Here is a 19,522-nt window from a genome sequence, read left to right as displayed (position 1 = left end):
TACTTACCATTGTACTTGTATTCTGCCAATTCAAATGCAGTACTTCAACAAAGTGGGGATTTGGAGTCACTCAAATAGCACACCATCATTTCTTTCTGTAAGCCAAATCCTAGCTGAAGAAATCTGATCATGGAGTAAGTGAACGGGAGGTCTCTAGCAGCAGAACTGCACATCTGGGGCTCATTGTCCTGGCTAATAGTGTTGTGCTTTTTAAATATCCTTTTAAAGGAACTACCACCTAGACTTTAGCAAGAAGTGGAAGAACACAGAGGAAAGTCTGTGAAATGTGTGTGCAGCTAGAGAGTATTGGAGGGGCAAGGTTAATGCAGTTGGTGTATAAAAAAGCACAAACTGGATGTGGAGAAAACCCCCATCATTTATGATTACTCCTCCATCTTTGAGAAAATAGGACTTGCACCTAGACTAACACCAGCTGGCTTTGCAGATATTAGTAGAAGAAAAGATGGAATTATTTTCTTAAACTAGGATATAAGGAAACAAAGTAAAATTGTACAATCTCCCATATGAAGATGAGCTAAAAAACTTGTCTGGAGAAGAGAAGGCTGCATGGTAAATGCTCCATCCCTAGCACGGTTCAAGGCCAGGTTAGGCAGAGCCTTGGGTGACCTGCTCTAGTGTGAGGTGTCCCTGCCCATGGCACGGGGTTGGAACTGGATGACCTTAGGATCCTTTCCAACCCAAACCATTCTGTGATTCTGAACTGGACAATTCTGGCCTCAGCATACGTTTGTGTGTAATGTACAACAGGTGGAAGTGCTGTTGGAGGATATTTAATTGCTTATGTTTCTTTTTGTTACGTTACAGAGTTTGAGCTAAACCCTGAGCAGTTTGTTGCTTGTTACAGACACTAAGAGATGCAGGCAGTAAATTATCTTTTATACTAAGCATCTGCCTTGGTTTGAGCAATAAATGTGCACAATGTAAAGAATTGGAAGAGAAATGTATCTGGCAAAGAGGGTGGATTTATTTGTTATATTTGTTAGCGATTAAGGAAAAATAACTTTGCAGGCAGTGAATCTGCATTAAATCATGGACTTTGGATTCCAGCAGCATGCAAGCATTAATTCCCTTGTTTTCACTCCCCAGTAAGCAACTGTGACAGGAAAAAACCCAACACTTTGGTTTGCTACATCTTAAATTACTACAGTTCATTTGTCAACCCCCTTGATTACACAGCAGTTGTGATTTCTGGTATTAAGTGTCTTGGCAGAAGACAGCATATCATGACTGCAGACAGGAAGATGGTTTTCCATATGGATAGTTCCTATAGGAATATTCTATAGCATTTATATATTTTGTGTGTGTGTGTCTATTTCATTCAAATGCACCAGTTGTTTCCCAGTCCTTCCATGACGTGCAGCTTACCATGTAAACGCATTAATCCACCATCCATCTGAAACCCTGAGTTGTGGAGTTTTAAGACTTCTTTTCCTATTGCATGTTGCAAAGTTTGACTAGAGCAGCTTGTCATTTTGAGCACTGCTTTTCTTGCTCAGGAAGGGGTACGATGTAGAACTCCTTAGCTGTCAGCTCCTGATGCAGAGTGATGTATCTGGAAGCTCTCTTTGTGTGGGGGATCACAAATCTCTCCGTGAATTCACTCTTGCTCATTTGCTGTTTCCCAAGGGTGGTCAGGATGCTGTTAATGAATGCCAGTGCGTATGTGTAGCAGTTGTAGGCTTTTTCATCATACCTAGGGAAAAAAACCTCATTAGTAACTTAGCACTATCCATTAATTGCTGCACGTGGAGGGATGTTTTACTGAGTGAAATAAGCACATGCTCTTCCAAGAACTGCCGCCGCTTTCCTTTAATGCAGGGGCTTCTCTTGGTTGCAAGTTGTAGGTTGTACTTTCCAGCCAGGGACACTAGAAACTGTAAGCATAAAACCTCTAACAGAGAGAGAGCTGCAGACTGTACAGGAATGAGTTATTTTTCATACTTACTTGGCATTTACCGTGTTAACCTTTGCTCTCCCATGTATTGTCACTGTTATCTTGAACACGTCTTCCGGCAGCAGTCACGTTAATTGTGTGCCACCATGTGCGCTTCCTTTAGCATGGCATTAACTTGGAAACTTACTTACTCAAAATCAAGTGAATTCTGTCACTCATATGTTGATACAGTTGCTATACAGTGTGCCAGTCACACAGGGACAGACACACTAACTGAATAGGAGGAGTAGCCAGTTAAAATACCCTTGCCTTGTTTTCCCTCCTGCTACCCTAACGTTGGAGCATCTACCATCCAGGAAATGAAAAGCAGTCCAGAACATCAGAATTAGGCTTGGCCTGAACCTAAAGGAATTCCAGGATTAGTTTAGTGTAGTTCCTATGCATTGAAAACAAATGGAGGAGAGAATTCAACATCAGTTCAGTGGTGGCTGGTCTGTTTGTGGGAGAAGTAGGTCACTTTGTCAGGAGGTGGCAGGCACACATCCATCCACCTTCTACCAGTGCTTTTTGGACAGCAAGGTAGTTGTAGTAGTAATGTCCCAGTGCTGGGATTGCACAGGGATCAGAGACAAGGTCTGTAAGCCTTTAAAAAGTCTGCGTCAAATTCTTTCACCTGGTACTAAGGAGATAATATGTTAACTCTGAAATGGGATAGTCAAGCACATACTAAATTGCTAAAAAATGCTTTTAATTTGATGGGGGCTTTTTTCTATGAGATGACATCTATGTTTATTGACTTGAACCCCTCACAGAGCTGTGCTCGGGTGGGCTGTGTGTTACGTGCACTGCTCCTGATGAAAGGGTCGAGGGCTGGTGTTTTCTTGGGGAGCCCTTGGTGATGTGGCAGTGTGTGTGTGAGCAGGGCTGTGCAGCTGGGAACACTGTCACCAGGCATGAGCTTCAAGGAGAGCTGCAGGGTGACCATTCTCATTGGAACTCTTGGTTCCATTCGAAGATGGGGAAGTTCCTCTGTATTTAACTCTCTCCAAGGCAATGTTAGGAACCAGCTTGGAAGAGCTGGCAATGAGCCTGAGCTCGGTTCCCAGCGCTGATCGTCACTGACAACCATGAAGTCATCTGGATTTAAGAGCTGGGCAAGAATCCCATCAGTGTGGTCAGAAATGCAAATACATCCAATGCTGTTGAAACCTAGAAGAAATACAGAGTTTTGCCTGGACTTCTCTGCTTCTCTCCTCAGCAGCACCCTCCTCAAGGTGACACCTCACTGAACTCCTTTCGGTCTGGTGGGGAGAGGGGTGTTCATGAAAAATACCTTTGTTGCTGAAGAAAGCTCCCCTGAAAGGATCTCTGATTTTAGAGCTTTGGAATTCCAGCAAATGAGTTGTTACTTACAGCTTAAAAATACTGCCCTTCTGCTGAATGTCAAGGCAGCATCGCTGAGGCTGCTTTGTTAGCAGCGTGTGTCCTAAAGGAGCAAGGAACCACAAGCCTCCCAGGGCCCAAAGCAGAACAGCCCAATTTATGGTCCCAGACCGACACCCCCATTGCATTGGCTTTACCATGGCACACCTGTGAGGAAGCCAGGCCTCTCGCACTGAAAACTCCTCTAGCAGCTTATCCCACTGCTCAAGAAGCTCAAACATGTCCGGCTGGACCAGTGGGATACTGATGCACTCTTCCCATCCAGCTTCATCTCTGTGGATGCCCTCTTCATCATAATTGTACACCACCCCTGAAAGTACAACGCAGCACTGTCAGGAGAATCAGAGCCATCATCTGACCTCTTGTATTAAGTTATGGAACCTGCTGCTACTTTTCCATCTGCCCATTCTTTCCCAGAGTATTCCACAGCTTCCTACCAGTGGCATTCTGAGGCTAGAGAATAGAAAATGCAGTCCTTGCCCTCATCAAAACCTGTTCTCAATCTTACAATGTCTTTTTGGATGTCTTCTGATACCGAAAAGAACTTCAGGCCAACCAAGCTTCTTTCCTAAGCCCCCAAATCAGGCCATGTTTCTACGAAATAACCACCTGAAGTGAGGTGCTGCAGGGTGGGCCTGCTCTGGGAGAACCTGATCTGGTTTTTAATGGGGCTTGTTAAAGGGGGGGTAATTAGGGGGTTGTTAAGAAAATAGCAACAACTGTGTTTCCTGTACCAAGAGCGATGGGTTAGCATTGGGGTTATGGCTCTGACATGACTGTCACACCGTGTGGCCCACCTTGGGGAAGCAGTTAAGGCAGAGCTGGGCACCTGGACTAAACACAGGGAATGGGCAAGGGCAACGTTTGTAAGGCAACCACAGAGTTTTTACCGTTACTATTGGTTATTCCAACGTGAAGATCAGAGTTCCCATCGTAGCCTCTGAAAGGCAGACACAGGGATGTTAGCGACGGGTGGGAGCGCTGCCCGTCCCGGGACAGCCTGTGTCACAGAGCTGGTACCAGTGCTTACGCTGCGAGGGGCAAGAATCGAGAACCGTGGGATCCCAGCCTGGTTTGTGCTGGAAGGGACCTTAAAGTTCCTCCAGCTCCAACCCCTGCCACGGGCAGGGACCCCTTCCACTAGAGCAGCTTGCTCCAAGCCCCTGTGTCCAACCTGGCCTTGAACACTGCCAGGGATGGGGCAGCCACAGCTTCTCTGGGCACCCTGTGCCAGCGCCTCAGCACCCTCACAGGGAAGAGCTTCTGCCTAAGAGCTCATCTCAGTCTCCCCTCTGGCAGGTTCAAGCCGTTCCCCTTGGCCTGTCCCTGCAGGCCCTTGTCCCAAGCCCCTCTCCAGCTTTCCTGCAGCCCCCTCAGGCACTGGAGCTGCTCTCAGCTCTCCCCTTACGGACCCGCTCCCGCTCCCTCCGCCCGGTACCGGAAGCCGCCTCTGGGCGCCGCGGGCCGCAGCAGGAAGCTCCGGGGCTGGCGGTGCCCGTGCCGGAAGGGGGCGGGCAGGCGCAGGGGGGCGCTCCTCAGCCCGCCCGGCAGGGGGCGGCCGCACACGGGGCAGCGCTGGGGAGCGCGCCGGCAGAAGATGGCGGAGCCGCAGTGCACCACCCGCAGAATGGCGGCCTCCGCCATGGCGCCGCTCCGCCCCGCCCGCCGCCTCTCTATGGTGCGGCCGAGCGGCGCTCTAGCCTGCCCCGCCGCCGCCTCTCTATGGTGCGGCCGAGCGGCGCTCTAGCCTGCCCCGCCGCCGCCTCTCTATGGTGCGGCCGAGCGGCGCTCTAGCCTGCCCGGCTCCTCCGCGCCTCGGTGGTCCGGTGCGCCGCTGAATAGCGTCCGGGTGGGGGCGCGGCGCCGCGGCCTCTTGGCTCCGCCCTTCCTTCGCCCTTCCGCCCCGGCGGAGCGGAACGCGGCGGGCGGCGCTGGGCCGCGGGGCGGAGCGGGGCAGGATGAGCACGAAGCAGGTGACGTGCAGGTGAGCGCCGCCGCTCGGGCCGCGGCCTGCCTCCCGCGGTGCACTCGGCCGCGGAGGCCCCTCCGGGCCCGTCCCCCCCCCGTGCGGGACCCGGCAGCGCAGCGGAGCGCGCTCCGCTCCAGGCGGGTGGGAGAGCGGGGCCCGGGTGCGGGCCGGGGGTGCCACGGGGCGCGGGGGCCGGAGCGGGCCCGGAAGCGCTGACCCCGCGCTCCCCGCAGGTACTACGTGCAGGGAGTGTGCCGCGAGGGGAGCAAGTGCCTGTTCTCGCACGATCTGTCCAGCAGCAAGTCCTCCACCGTCTGCAAGTACTACCAGAAGGGGCAGTGCGCCTACGGAGCCCGCTGCAGGTAGGAGCCCGCGCCTTCCCAGCCCCGGCACGGGGAGAACCGGGTGTAACAGTGAGGTTGGTGCGCCAGGAACCAGCGCCCGCGGCAGGACGGCAAAGGGAGTGAAGCAGTGTGTTGGATACGCGCTTTTCCTCGCAGTACCAAACCCGGCTTGCGCAGCCAGCGCTGCAGCGCAGGTTTCAGCGCACGGTTCTGAGAACAGCCCCGTCTGCCTTAGAGCAAAGGGGGTTTCGTGCGCTCCCGGTGGGAAGCTGAAACTTCCCCTGAGCTCTGGTGGTTAAAACTTCTCGGGAAAGGCTTTAGCAAGGACCCCTCGTTAGTTCGTGTTGTTACAGCCTGTGCTGGGGGGCAGCGTGGGTCACGGATGAGGAGCTGGTGCTGATGGGGCAGTGCTGTCGCTGCAGGAGCCCCGGTTACAGCCCTGCGCCAGGGATGCGTGGTCCTGCCGCGGGATGAGGCGGGTGCAGACCGGACCCTAGCGATGGTGCCAGGTGGTCGCTGTTGTACTCGAGCTGCTTGGCTGGAGGTTGGGGCACTGGGGTCACAGCGGTGGTTCAGGTGCACGGCACGGCTGTGGGCACTGCAGGTCCTACGTGCAGGGCTGTAGACAGATGCGGAGGGTGGTTTTGTTCCCATCAGTGTTGGGGTATGCCCCTGGCTTTGCTGAACCGGCCCCTTCACCGCCCCATGGCTCTGCTCTGCCGCAGGAGAGTTTCCTGAGCTGTTCTGAGCCCTTTCCTAGCAGCGTCACCTGCTGTGTGTGCTCTGCTGGCAGAGCATGAAGTCCCAGTGCTGGTGCTTGCAGGGGAAAACCCAGATCACGAAATGCCACTGCTCCCACATGGAGTTTCAATGTGAGAGATGCCAGAAACCTGGGTGTGAGAGGGGTGACAAGACTGAACTGAATGTGCACATAAATAGTGTTCTTCCAGCTGTGCTGGGTGTCTCTGGAGAGAGAAATAAAGGGGTGCTTTCGGAGGCATCTGCTTTTGGAGGCTGAGGAGCCTTTCAGTGTGGCTTCCAAAGGGGCTGAGCAGTTCAGGTGACTTGTCAGAACAGCCCTTTAAAAACAAAAGCAGCTTTTCAGGTCAGTTCCGTTTGTCCTGACATCGGGTCCAGGCTGTGTCACACTGCTCTTAGGCAGGTACAGTCACACAGGTTCAGCTCTCTCACTGCTCTGTCTCTGTTAGGCAGGTACAGTCACACAGGTTCAGCTCTCTCATTGCTCTGTCTCTGTTAGGCAGGTACAGTCACACAGGTTCAGCTCTCTCACTGCTCTGTCTCTGTTAGGCAGGTACAGTCACACAGGTTCAGCTCTCTCACTGTTCTCTGTTAGGCAGGTACAGTCACACAGGTTCAGCTCTCTCACTGCTCTCTGTTATGCAGGTACAGTCACACAGGTTCAGCTCTCTCACTGTTCTCTGTTAGGCAGGTACAGTCACACAGGTTCAGCTCTCTCACTGCTCTCTGTTAGGCAGGTACAGTCACACAGGTTCAGCTCTCTCACTGTTCTCTGTTAGGCAGGTACAGTCACACAGGTTCAGCTCTCTCACTGCTCTCTGTTAGGCAGGTACAGTCACACAGGTTCAGCTCTCTCACTGTTCTCTGTTAGGCAGGTACAGTCACACAGGTTCAGCTCTCTCACTGCTCTCTCTTAGGCAGGTACAGTCACACAGGTTCAGCTCTCTCACTGCTCTCTCTTAGGCAGGTACAGTCACACAGGTTCAGCTCTCTCACTGCTCTCTGTTAGGCAGGTACAGTCACACAGGTTCAGCTCTCTCACTGTTCTCTGTTAGGCAGGTACAGTCACACAGGTTCAGCTCTCTCACTGCTCTCTGTTATGCAGGTACAGTCACACAGGTTCAGCTCTCTCACTGCTCTCTGTTATGCAGGTACAGTCACACAGGTTCAGCTCTCTCACTGCTCTCTGTTAGGCAGGTACAGTCACACAGGTTCAGCTCTCTCACTGCTCTCTGTTAGGCAGGTACAGTCACACAGGTTCAGCTCTCTCACTGTTCTCTGTTAGGCAGGTACAGTCACACAGGTTCAGCTCTCTCACTGTTCTCTGTTATGCAGGTACAGTCACACAGGTTCAGCTCTCTCACTGCTCTCTCTGTTATGCAGGTACAGTCACACAGGTTCAGCTCTCTCACTGCTCTCTGTTAGGCAGGTACAGTCACACAGGTTCAGCTCTCTCACTGCTCTGTCTCTGTTAGGCAGGTACAGTCACACAGGTTCAGCTCTCTCACTGCTCTCTCTTAGGCAGGTACAGTCACACAGGTTCAGCTCTGTCTCTGTTAGGCAGGTACAGTCACACAGGTTCAGCTCTCTCACTGCTCTCTGTTATGCAGGTACAGTCACACAGGTTCAGCTCTCTCACTGCTCTCTGTTATGCAGGTACAGTCACACAGGTTCAGCTCTCTCACTGCTCTCTGTTAGGCAGGTACAGTCACACAGGTTCAGCTCTCTCACTGCTCTCTGTTAGGCAGGTACAGTCACACAGGTTCAGCTCTCTCACTGTTCTCTGTTAGGCAGGTACAGTCACACAGGTTCAGCTCTCTCACTGTTCTCTGTTATGCAGGTACAGTCACACAGGTTCAGCTCTCTCACTGCTCTGTCTCTGTTATGCAGGTACAGTCACACAGGTTCAGCTCTCTCACTGCTCTCTGTTAGGCAGGTACAGTCACACAGGTTCAGCTCTCTCACTGCTCTGTCTCTGTTAGGCAGGTACAGTCACACAGGTTCAGCTCTCTCACTGCTCTCTCTTAGGCAGGTACAGTCACACAGGTTCAGCTCTCTCACTGCTCTCTGTTAGGCAGGTACAGTCACACAGGTTCAGCTCTCTCACTGCTCTCTGTTATGCAGGTACAGTCACACAGGTTCAGCTCTCTCACTGCTCTGTCTCTCCCTGGCAGGTATGATCACACCCGGCTCCCTCCGCCGGGGGGAGCAGCAGCCCCTGCACCCCCTGCTCCGCTGGCCACCCCGCAGGGCCCCCGGCACCCACCCGAGCCTAGCGCCCCGGTCACCAGGAGCAAACGGCACGAGGCTGGCAAGAGGGAGAAGAAGACGCTGGTGCTGAGGGACAGAAGTGAGTGGGAGCGGTGCTGGGCTCGCCCTCGCGCTGTGAGGGCTGCTGGGTTGTGCTGCTCCTTTTATTGCTTGAGGCTCGCTGAGAGGAGCAGGGGGATGTAGTCCTGGATGGGTTCCTGGGAACACTTCTGCCTGTCAGTACTGTAATGGCTTTCTCCGGCTGGCTGGGTTTTGACCTGGTGTTCCTGAGGGGTTGCTTTTGTCTGGGGCGTGTGGCTGCCCCATCCCTGGCAGTGTTCAAGGCCAGGTTGAACACAGGGGCTTGGAGCAAGCTGCTCTAGTGGAAGGGGTCCCTGCCCGTGGCAGGGGTTGGAGCTGGAGGAGCTTTATGGTCCCTTCAACCCAAACCAGGCTGGGGTTTTGCTCACAACAAACTACGTTTTGCTGTCACTATGAGGGCATTTGAAATGCTGGGAAACAGGGCCATGGTGCCTGGCTTGTGCTCGGTGGAGGTTGTGCCAGCTCTCAGGAACACAAGCACGGAGGCACCCATCGTGCTTCCATCACCCATCGCGGTGGCAGGGAGCCCCCGCCGCCTGCACGCTGCTTCTGCCTCTTCTCACTGATGGAATCTTGCAATCGACCTTTTCAGGAGGTAGCTGGTGACAGCTCTTGTGGTTTGTGAGTCAGAGGTGCTCAGAGATGAGGCTGCCTTGAGAAGAAAAGGGCTTTTTTCTTAAAAAGAAAGGCTAGCATTGGCAAGGAGCCTCTCGTGGCGTGTCTCGTGTGGCTCATACATTTCTCTTCCTTAAGATCTGTGTGGCTTGACTGAAGAGAAGCACAAACCCAGTGGCACGGGGGACGTGGTGTGCTGCAGTGACCAAAATGACAGTGTGGAAGTGAAGCCCCATTCCTACCTGGAAGCTATTTGCAGCGGGCTGGAGGACCCGGTGGCTGCAGGCTCCTGTGCTGATGCAGAGCAGTTGTGTCCCTACGCTGCAGCGGGTGCCTGCCACTTCGGAGAGCGCTGCCTCTACATCCACGGGGACGTGTGTGAGATATGTGGGCTGCAAGTCCTGCACCCCTTCAACCAGGAGCAGAGGAAGGCTCACGAGATGGTAAGAGTGACGTGAGATCCATGTGGGATTTGCTTTGCTCAGTGCAAGGTTGGGTTGGTTTGCTCTAAGACCCAAAGGTGTGTTTTGTAGGAGCCTGTTGGTCCAAAGAGCTGTCTCGTTATAAAGTGATGCTAAGAGTGCTCTGTTCAAGCATCTGGGGCTTAATTGGTGATGCTGATGCAGACAGCCTCTTACACAACTTCTTTTCCCATTTCATCCTTATCGGACACTTGCCTGCAGCGTCTCCCAGAGCATGGAAAAGCTCCCTCAGGACAATGTCTTCTGCAGCTCCCATGACATCTCCACGGTGCTATGTATGGTGGGGGAGAGGAATTGTGGGCTGCTGGTGTGTTCTGAGCTCACCACCTGAATCAGCTCCTTGGGTGTCTCCTCCTGGCTGTGGCTGGTGTCAGGACAGGGTCAAGTAGAGACAGACTGAACTGAGTGCGGAGGGTTTGGAGCTGAGCTGGAGGGGCCACATGAGGAACTGGTCAGGTAAAGGTGGGCTGAAGGAGCTCCTCTTTTCCCTGCCTGGCTTCCAGGTTCAAGTCAGGAACAGTTCTCAAGGCTGAGGAGGAGCAAGACCGGCAGCATCAGTGGTTACTGAATCATGAGCCTGGGGCAGGACCTGAGGGGTTAAAGCTCTCTGGTGTTAGGTGCTTGGATGTCCCTGATGCTGCTGTGGAGAGCTCGCTCCTCCCCAGAGCCTGTCGGGACCTGGCAGTGTCCTGCCACCGTGGCTCAGCTCTGGCAGCCGCAGGGTGCGTGGGATTGAGAAGGTGCAGCAGGCACAGTGCTGATACCAACGCAGAATTAGTCTGTGTCCTTGTTCAGTAGTACTGTGATTTACTTTACTTGTCAAGTTCTGGGTCTCTTGTAAGAGTTGAACGTACGCAGGTGTAAGCACCAACTCACCTTGTAGTGCTGTGTGAGTGGACTGGCAGTGGCTGTCCCTCCTGGACAGAGGATGAGAGGGGCTGTAGGAAAGCCTGTAATAAGAGATGAATTCCTAGCTGGTGTAGAGCTTACTGTGGTGAATGAGTGTGGTCTTCAGGATCAGCAGAGTAACACCTTGAGTGTGGCACCTGTGCTGGACCCTGGGTGCAATGGGTTTAGGGGATGTGGAGCATCTCCTGGTGCAATGCAGGTGCCATGACAGAGATACAGAAAGGGGTAAAGGACAAGCACTAGGGCCCGTTCCTTCTGATACTGCTGAAGCTGCAGAGGACGTTGAAGGGCTGACATGTGGGATTGAATGTGGTGTTCTTCAAACTAAATTCTGCTGATGAAGGTTAGGGATGATGCTGTTAGCGAGCGTGCCTTGCTCTCCCTGCAGCAGGTCCCGTCCATAGACACTGTTGAGGAACAGGCAATGTGTGGACTGCAGTAACCAGGGATGTCTCTCCCATGACAGATGTGCATGGCGACATTTGAGCACGACATGGAGAAGGCCTTTGCCTTTCAGGCAAGTCAGGACAAAGTGTGCAGTATCTGCATGGAAGTGGTGTATGAGAAGCCATCGGCCTCGGAGAGGAGGTTTGGGATCCTTTCCAACTGCAACCACACATACTGCTTGTCCTGCATCCGGCAGTGGAGGTGTGCCAAGCAGTTTGAGAATCCCATCATAAAGTAAGTGGATGTTAACCGGAGTCTCCTTTCCGTGGCTGGGTCAGTGAGATGGGCTCTCTGGTGTGCTTTGACTCCTAGAGAAATATGACTGGTGACTAGGGAGTGTGTTGCTGTAAATGTTAACATAGCCATTAATAAGTTCTGAGCTCAGAAAATCCTGGTCCGAGTGCTGGCCAATTCCAGGACATGGGAGTGGGGCTGGGAGAGCAGTGTTCAAGACCAGCAGGACACGTGGGATGTCTCTTGGTGAGAGTCTGCTTTCTCACTGTGGTCCTGTATGGAAGAGCTTGCCCTTGGTGACAGCCCTGTCTTGTGTTGATGGGGGCCAAAGTGTAGACACGTGGACTGTGAGCAACTGAGACCTGGTGAACCTGCGCCCTTCGCAGTAACCCATGTGCAGGAGCAGTGCCTCCTTTTGGCTGTGCATCTGCTGAATTACTGGGGTTTGTTCCATACTGTAACTTACTCAAGGTTAAATGTCCCACTAACCACACATTTATCAGTATCTGAGCAAATGCTTTATCCTCCAGCTCTGTAAAAGCTGTATTCCAAACACGCTCCTCCTCAGAGGAGAGAATTTCAGACGCTGAATTGGGGCTGTTCCCTTTTTTGAGCATCTCATGGAAACCTCTCCCAAGTCACAGCCATGGTGAGGGACAGGTGGGAACTCTCTTCAGTCTCCTGCCAGCACAGACGTTTCTGCACAATGTTATCCATTTCATGGAAGTGAACGTTGGCTCCTTAGGGCATGACATAACCTGTGCTGGAGCCGAGCTGTTCCCAGCCAGGTACCACAGTGTTCTTGGAGGGTATCACTGAAAAACTGGGGGTTTTCAGCTCCCATTTGGAGCAAGGATTAAATCCTGGCACAGATTCTTCTGACGTGGTTTAAATCCTGACACAGATTCTTCTAATGTGGATTAAATCCTGACACAGATGCTTCTAACATGGATTAAATCCTGACACAGATGCTTCTAACATGGTTTAAATCCTGACACAGATTCTTCTAACATGGATTAAATCCTGGCACAGATGCTTCTAACATGGATTAAATCCTGACCCAGATGCTTCTGACATGGTTTTTCACCCTTCTCCATAACAGTGAATGTACTGGTGGTTGCAGAGTTAAGCTAAAGGAGGGACTTGGCTCAGCCTGCGGGGACACCGAGCAGCTGTGGGACAGGCAGGGTCATAAAGCCTTTCCTAGGCTTGTTGAGGGACCTGAAGTTGCATGTTTGATCCTTGATCTTACTGATTCCTCATGTAGAAATCCATCCAGTAAAGCCACTGAAGGGACAGCTCATTGCTGCTGGTGGATGTCAGGTGCCATCTCAAAGGCTTTGACCTTTTCCCAGCTGTTTTGGCTTTCTGCTGCGTGGGGGCTGCAGCGCTCAGGTAACGGGGATGGTTCATGGCTGTGTGTTGGGATTAGCGTGTGCTGATGTACTGAGGAGATAGCTGGGACCTTTGTCTGAGCCTAGAAACAAGCAGAAGGAAGCACAAGCTCTGGCTGCACCGAATCAGGTTATTTCAGTTGATGCTCATGACAGCGGTGCACGTGTGCCGGTAGTGAGGCGGTGCCTGCATCAGCTCCCTGCCCCTCGGGAGGTGGCTGTTCCTGCATGTTTGTTGAGGAGTGTCCCTTGGGAAATAACAGAGCGTTGGTGCTTTGCCTTCAGGTCTTGCCCCGAGTGCCGTGTGATCTCCGAGTTCGTCATTCCCAGCACGTACTGGGTAGAAGACCAGGAGAAGAAAAACGAGCTGATTGAAGCATTTAAGCAGGGAGTGGGGTAAGTCCAGGAGCAGCCACACACTGTTTGCACTGGCCTTAAGTCAGCTGGGGTGCCTGTGCTTTTAGCTTTCTGGAGGTCTAAACCTGCCCCACAGCAAGCTCATCATCTCTGCTAACACTTTGATGTCACTTGGGGCCTGCCACAGAAGCGTTTGTCATGTAATTATAGCTCAGAAATCGTTCAGACTCACGGTGCTCTGTGATCTCAGTTCACTTGCCAAAATCAGCTTCATGCTGTTTCAGCTGGTCCCTTAGAACTGCCTGGAAGGAAACGGCTTTGGTGCAGTCTATGGACAGATCTCCTGGCAGTCAGTTTAACTTAAGGGTTAACATTACATGGAATGAAAACATGGTAATAGGGCACTAATAAAGCCAAGCCTAATCTAAGAGCAGGGTCAGGCCAGCACAAATCCAGTCATGTGCCAGCAAGGGGGAAAAAGTCAGCCCTAGAAGCCTGGAAGTCACAGACAAATCCCTTCTGCTCCTAATGCGCTGCCTGGCTGGGGTTTGGCTTTTGTTACTGTTGGGCTTGTATATCCTGGGAATGCCCAGGACGTGTCTGCCTCTTTCATCACTGCAGATCAGGTTTACAGGGTCAGCTGCATTTGCTTTGTAGTTTCCACTGCAGATGAGTGACAACACTGGTGGGCACTTGAACTACGCCAGTGTTGCAGACCCTCCAGAGGAGGTGGTGAGGAGCTGGTTCAAGAAAAGCATAGTGCTAGAAAGCACAGGAGAGGAATGTTGCTAGGAAAGAATAGTGGGTTTGCTGGGTGTGGTGAAAACACGTGTGCAGGATCAGTGACAGGCTTGGACCATTCTTCACTTCCTGTGTCTTAAGATGGTTTAATTCCTCTGAGTTCTGACGCTGTTCATTTACCTATTGGTTTGCTTTTAATAATCCTTCCCCTCTCTTTGACTGCTGTCAGCTGGGTTCTCACTTTGCACCACTGAGGATGCGAGCAGCAGCCCTGAGGTCACTGCTTCCTTCCTACCTGCAGACAATAACCCTCTCTTCCAATTACACCAGGAAAAAGCCCTGCAAGTACTTTGAACAAGGGAAGGGAACGTGCCCGTTCGGGGGGAAGTGTCTTTACCTTCACGCTTACCCAGATGGGACGCGAGCCGAGCCTGAAAAGCCAAGGAAGCAGCTCAGCTCCGAGGGCACTGTGCGGGTAAGAGAGGGCTCCCCAGGGGTGGTTAAACCATGGCTTGTGTGTGAAGCTTACTGCATAAATGTGTGTCGGATGCCACAGGGCTGTAGGGAAGCGAGGACAGCAGCCCTGGGTTTTCCCTGAAGCAAAGGCCTGTTAGTAGCGAAGGAGAAGACACCTCTGATTTCACGTTTACTATTGCAGTCCTCATGGCAAACCTTTCTCCAAAGGAGTCCTGCCCTTTAAAGCTTTCCCCTGCAGTGTTAAAGGCCTTGCTTGCCTGCCCCAGGTGAAAGCCACCTGAGGAGCTCATGGTGCAGGGTGGTGGCAGGGCCATGCTCCAGCAGGCTGGTGCAGCTGGTTTGCCTCGCTCTGTGTCACCTTTGTGCTAGAGGGGGTGTCACTGGGTTTCACTGCCAGCGGTGCCAGGAGCCTTAGTGCAGACTCAGCTCTTGAGGGTCAACTTTGGGCTTGTTTTAATGAAGAAATAAGACTGAGAAGGGCCAATATTTGATGGAACTGTGACAAGAGCTTCTTCTCTTGCAGTTCTTCAATTCTGTTCGCCTGTGGGACTTCATTGAAGACAGAGAGAGCAGGAGTGTGCCCAGCACGGACACCGATGTCACTGAACTGGGAGAACTGTTCATGCACCTCTCAGGGGCCGATGAGGACTCTGCTACTTCTCAATAAAGAGGACGGGAGGTGCTTCTGGCTGTAGCGATCCAGCTGTTTATTTAGTGCTGCTCTGACTTTACACAGCACAGTTAGGAGGAGTGTGCCCTGTGGTGGATTTGTGCAGTCCCAGTGAGGCTTTCAGATTGGTTTTGTGTGGAACCAAAAATACCAAAATATATTTGAAAAAGATGAATTGATTGCATGGGAAACAGAATCCCTTCAACCCAAGAGGGTTTTCTCTTTGGCCTAAGAGATGCTCTCCTGGGAGCTGAGTGGCAGTGTAAATACAGCTCCTCCCTTACCTTTTAAAGCTTAAGCTGTTAAAAACTTGCTAAATCAGTTTAAGGAGGGTTTAGCTTGTATTGGTTTTGGTTTTCACACTAAATCCAACTGTGTATGTACAAAACCCCACTGGGAATAATGGTTAGCAAAGCTTTCTCTTCCTTAAAAAGGAGATTTAAGAACTAATACGTTATACCTCAAAGTAGTACCCAGAGTTCAGAGTAAACTCGGAGCAGTGCCAGAGTCACAACAGACAGCGAAATTGAGCCTGCAGTATAACCTGGATTCTGGAAACACTGATGAGAGGAAGGAGTTAGGTGCAGTAACAGTGGCAACAGCAATAGTGACAGTGTTGTTCAGTCTAACTACTTCAAATGTCTTTAACTGGGAACCCTTGATGCCTTTCACTGCAGTAGCCTGAGTTAAGTAACTACATTTTCAGTGATCCTTATAGATAGAAGTATACAGTGTAAGCTGTTTCAGTCAGGAGCAGATAGTTTTAACTCCTGCCTTCAGGCATTGCCCTCAAGGGATGTGCCAAGGCTGGGTAAGGGCAGTGGTGTGAGGGATTAAGGTACGTCTCTTCTGAGTTATGGAGCTGCTGCTGAATCCCATTTTTGTTCATAATTAAATTGTGTTGCAAAGGCTTTGAGCAAAAGCAATTTGATGGTGAAATTTGATATAGGAAGTTAATGGTGTGAAGCCATTTGTACTAACTTGGCAGTTCAGCTAAGAACTCAGTCTGAAATGGCTCCTGAGCAATACAGCAGGACACCAGGGGAGTGCAAGCAGTGACCTCTTAAGCACATGTAGCAGATGGTCTTAAAGTCAGTAGAGGGCCAGTGTGGACAACACCTCATACCCTTGAAGGGATGCTGTTGGCTTAAAGCCTCAAGCATTTCTAAAAGGTCAGTTGCTGAGACAACAGAAGTTGACTGTATTGTGAGGCAAAGTGTATGCAGAGACACTTGGGCAAAAGCCTCACGTCAGCACAGCCAATGGGGCACTGCTCAGATGGCTGAAAATGGGGATCTGTGTCCCTGTCACAAAGCAAACAGCAGCCTTCAGCTGGTGTTCAGACATTTTAAATGGCATCAAATTAGTGACTCCAGCATTACCGGTTTTCACCATGGGTTGGCATTTCTGGGTCAGAGCTGAAGCTGAGGAGCCTCCTACGTGGAAATGGCTGCATTTACCTGAGGGTTCCAACAGAAGAGGGAGAACTCATCCCACCTCTGCTGCCAGCAGCTCCCTACCCTTGAACACGCACAAGTTGCTCTGGTTCTGACCCAGGAAATGGAACTTTTCCACAGTTATTTCCCCCCTAAGGTTAATTTTTCACAGTGCTTACTGCAGTCAGGCCTCAGCTTGGCACAGTCTGTGACTGCTTACTGGTCAGTGGCACATAAAGGTACAGAGAGGCACGTGAGTGTTGTTCTTCATCACCAGTCACAAAGGTGAGCAAAAGAAAGTAATAAAATACACCCCAAAGAAGTCAATGGAGGGGGTGTGCTTTACCTTAAACAAGACATTCCTGGTTTCCTGTGTCCCACGAAGACATGAACCAGGCAGCAGCAGTCTGAGATTAAAAAGACAATTTGTTTATCAAAGCTACACAGGAACAACATAAAAGTTTTAATTTAACATAATCTGTTCTAAAAACTAGGGATTAATCATTTTAGACCTGAAGTAGCAGCAGCTTTATACGATTTATTCTTGTTCGTCAACTATTCTATATTATAATGAAGGTAATATGAGAGATAAGTAACATTTAGAGAGGTATGCACAGAGAAAGCCACAGATTCCCAAGCTTCCACATCAGGAATGGACGCTTGGCTTCCTAGTAAATGTATTTAAACAGAATGCTATTTAAAAACTAGTTTCTTAGATTAACCCACCCTATTTTTTGTCCCCTGTGGAGTTCAGCCATGACAAAACACTCACTTGGACCTAAGCAAACAACAGGGCCACAGAAGATAAAACACAGCGAAACTGGTGCCGTGCAACAGCTTCATCATCCAGCAGCGTAGTACCTGAATCAGTTGATGCTGTTGAGGCTGTTGTTGTAAAAACCATCCTGCAATGGAAGTGACTGCAAACCTGGAGGTGGTGGTCTCAAATGTTTTTACTTAAACTGCTTTTAAAACAATCATTCTGAATATCATTTTCTGAGTTGTTCCAATCTAGCTGTACATGTCAGAGCGATGGATTACTGCATTAAAGGATGACATTGAATCTTCAACCTAAAATTTAATTTATTTTATTAAAATAAGATAATCAGAGGAACCTTGGCTTACAATAAATGCATTTTTCTCAGGAGCAATAAAAACAAAATTAAAACCCAAATCAGCAAGAAAAACTGTATATGCTCAGTTTCCTCTTGATAGTGCATCTCTTGGACGACAGCTTCAGATGGGATGAAGACTATGCTCATTTTGCAGAAGTATAAGGAGAGTGTTAATGAGCCTGTTCTCAGCCACAAAAGCCTGGCTTTCTGCACTTCCCACCTCGCTGGGCTGCAGGAAACAAGTCCATAGTACCAAAGTAAGCTGCTTAAGTTACTGAGGATGACCATAGCAAGACTGGCTAGCTTCCTTCTCTGAGCAGAACAATTCAGAATATATTCCATTCTTTTGCAAGAGTTTCTCTTCTATGTGCAAAACTATTGCAAAACTATTTAGTGTTGAATTAGCATTTTAACTTATTTCATTGGCTTGATGAAAGCTCTTAGGCAGGAGCTGATTTCCAGAAAGTTTTTTTCCTCTTCCCTCAGTCTTGTTTGCAGATACCCATGTCAGGAGGACTCCCCCAGCCTGCAGTGGCACATCAAAGAGCACCAGAACACATCATCTCTCTGAGGCGAGCCATCCTTGCTGTAAAGAATACCAATTTACCAACAGATTCAAATCAATCCAGAAACATTGCCAAAGAAACAGCCATCACTTCTGGGTATGGGAAAAATAAGGCTCAAGTGCATCTATTAAAAAAATAGTAATAGATCTCTTGATTTGTAGTCTGTTAACTATCCCAGTAAAAGAAACTGTAGAAAAAGGCAAGGTGGAGCCGTGTCCCTGCAGGGTAAGAACTGCAGACATCCTTAGCAGCTTGTTCTTAAAACTGGGAGGCAGATGATCCTGCTGGCACTGATCCTGTACACTGAGGCATTAAAAGCACAACTTCTGTTACTTCTGTTCCTTTCCCAGCACTGGAGAGGATGAGGGAAGGGGAGCACGATCCTAAAACACGGGCAGTCTCGTTGATGTTAACGTGCATGAATTTATGTCCTCTGTGTGGGCAGCACGGTGCAGAGACGGTTCAGAAGCACTCCGGTTGATTTTGGGTAAAGAATGTTGCAACAATTCAATGGACGACAGTATCTGAAGGAAATACATAACATTAAAACAAGGCCTGTTAGACAAGGAGCTCTTTATACTTAAGTCTTAATCAGAGAATCCCAGAGTGGTTTGTGTTTAAGGGACCTTAAAGCTCATCCAGTTTCAATTCCCTGCCATGGGCAGGGACCCCTTCCACTAGAGCAGCTTGCTCCGAGTCCCTGTGTCCAACCTGGCCTTGAATACTGCCAGGGATAGGGCAGCCACAGCTTCTCTGGGCACCCTGTGCCAGCGCCTCAGCACCCTCACAGGGAAGAGCTTCTGCCTAAGAGCTCATCTCAGTCTCCCCTCTGGCAGGTTAAAGCCATTCCCCTTTCTTACAGCTTTTAGTGTATCTTCTAAGAGCAACAGCATACTGTGTGGAGGCTCTGGAAACAACACTCTAGGAATATTCCAGTGTGAATAACCAAACTCTGCCACATAGTTTCATTGACATGTAGGGTCTCACTGAGTTTCAGAGGATGGGAGGATACTTTCCATTAGTCCACAGACATTATGATCAATTAACTTGCATCTGTGCAGTCCTCCATGAGTGACAGGGAGAGAACTGCATCCTCTACCTAAAACTCTGTTTAGAAAACAACATTATAAAGAACACTTTAAACAAAAGCTGTACTTGATTGTAACAGCAAGTTATTTCTTCAAAATCTGCTGATATTTAATTCCAGCTACTTAAAGGTACCTTCATCATCTTCATAGCAACACGGAAAGGTAAAGTATGTTTGGTAAAACCACCTAAAATTGCTACATGAATTTAC

At 50.3% G+C, this 19,522-nt stretch overlaps 3 protein-coding genes across 11 annotated transcripts in view; 1 reads left to right on the top strand and 2 right to left on the bottom strand.

Moving 5' to 3' along the window:
• Positions 1 to 963: 963 nt before the first annotated feature.
• Positions 964 to 5,027, bottom strand: MKRN2OS (MKRN2 opposite strand). Its single transcript, XM_057404223.1, has 4 exons — positions 4,797 to 5,027; positions 4,249 to 4,298; positions 3,506 to 3,668; positions 964 to 1,714 (listed from the first exon to the last, which is right to left on the bottom strand). The coding sequence occupies exons 1-4, from the start codon at positions 5,000 to 5,002 to the stop codon at positions 1,489 to 1,491; spliced, it is 645 nt and encodes a 214-aa protein (XP_057260206.1). The 5' UTR covers positions 5,003 to 5,027; the 3' UTR covers positions 964 to 1,488.
• Positions 5,028 to 5,258: 231 nt separating this feature from the next.
• On the top strand, positions 5,259 to 17,614 carry MKRN2 (makorin ring finger protein 2). Of its 2 annotated transcripts, XM_057404216.1 has the most exons (9): positions 5,259 to 5,342; positions 5,561 to 5,689; positions 8,605 to 8,780; positions 9,536 to 9,840; positions 11,255 to 11,469; positions 13,149 to 13,259; positions 14,292 to 14,436; positions 14,962 to 15,117; positions 17,299 to 17,614. In XM_057404216.1, the coding sequence occupies exons 1-8, from the start codon at positions 5,317 to 5,319 to the stop codon at positions 15,103 to 15,105; spliced, it is 1,251 nt and encodes a 416-aa protein (XP_057260199.1). In that variant the 5' UTR covers positions 5,259 to 5,316; the 3' UTR covers positions 15,106 to 15,117; positions 17,299 to 17,614. The 2 variants fall into 2 exon arrangements, with proteins under 2 accessions (XP_057260199.1, XP_057260198.1); XM_057404215.1 differs by lacking the exon at positions 17,299 to 17,614 and having other exon boundaries at positions 14,962 to 15,132.
• The window catches only part of RAF1 (Raf-1 proto-oncogene, serine/threonine kinase), a 78,163-nt gene continuing 76,250 nt past the window's right edge, over positions 17,610 to 19,522 (bottom strand). For all 8 annotated transcript variants that reach the window (XM_057404203.1, XM_057404201.1, XM_057404204.1 and 5 more), the window contains one exon: positions 17,610 to 18,749. In XM_057404203.1, the coding sequence (XP_057260186.1) occupies positions 18,609 to 18,749 (141 nt within the window). In that variant the 3' untranslated portion in view covers positions 17,610 to 18,608. The remainder of the gene's footprint in view (positions 18,750 to 19,522) is intronic.

This window comes from Pezoporus wallicus, unplaced genomic scaffold (genome assembly GCF_028554395.1).
Source record: "Pezoporus wallicus isolate ANWC-B61680 ecotype Strahan unplaced genomic scaffold, APGP_CSIRO_Pwel_v1 contig_5935, whole genome shotgun sequence".
Taxonomy (NCBI): domain Eukaryota; kingdom Metazoa; phylum Chordata; class Aves; order Psittaciformes; family Psittacidae; genus Pezoporus; species Pezoporus wallicus.
This window is presented reverse-complemented; position numbering and strand designations above follow the sequence as displayed.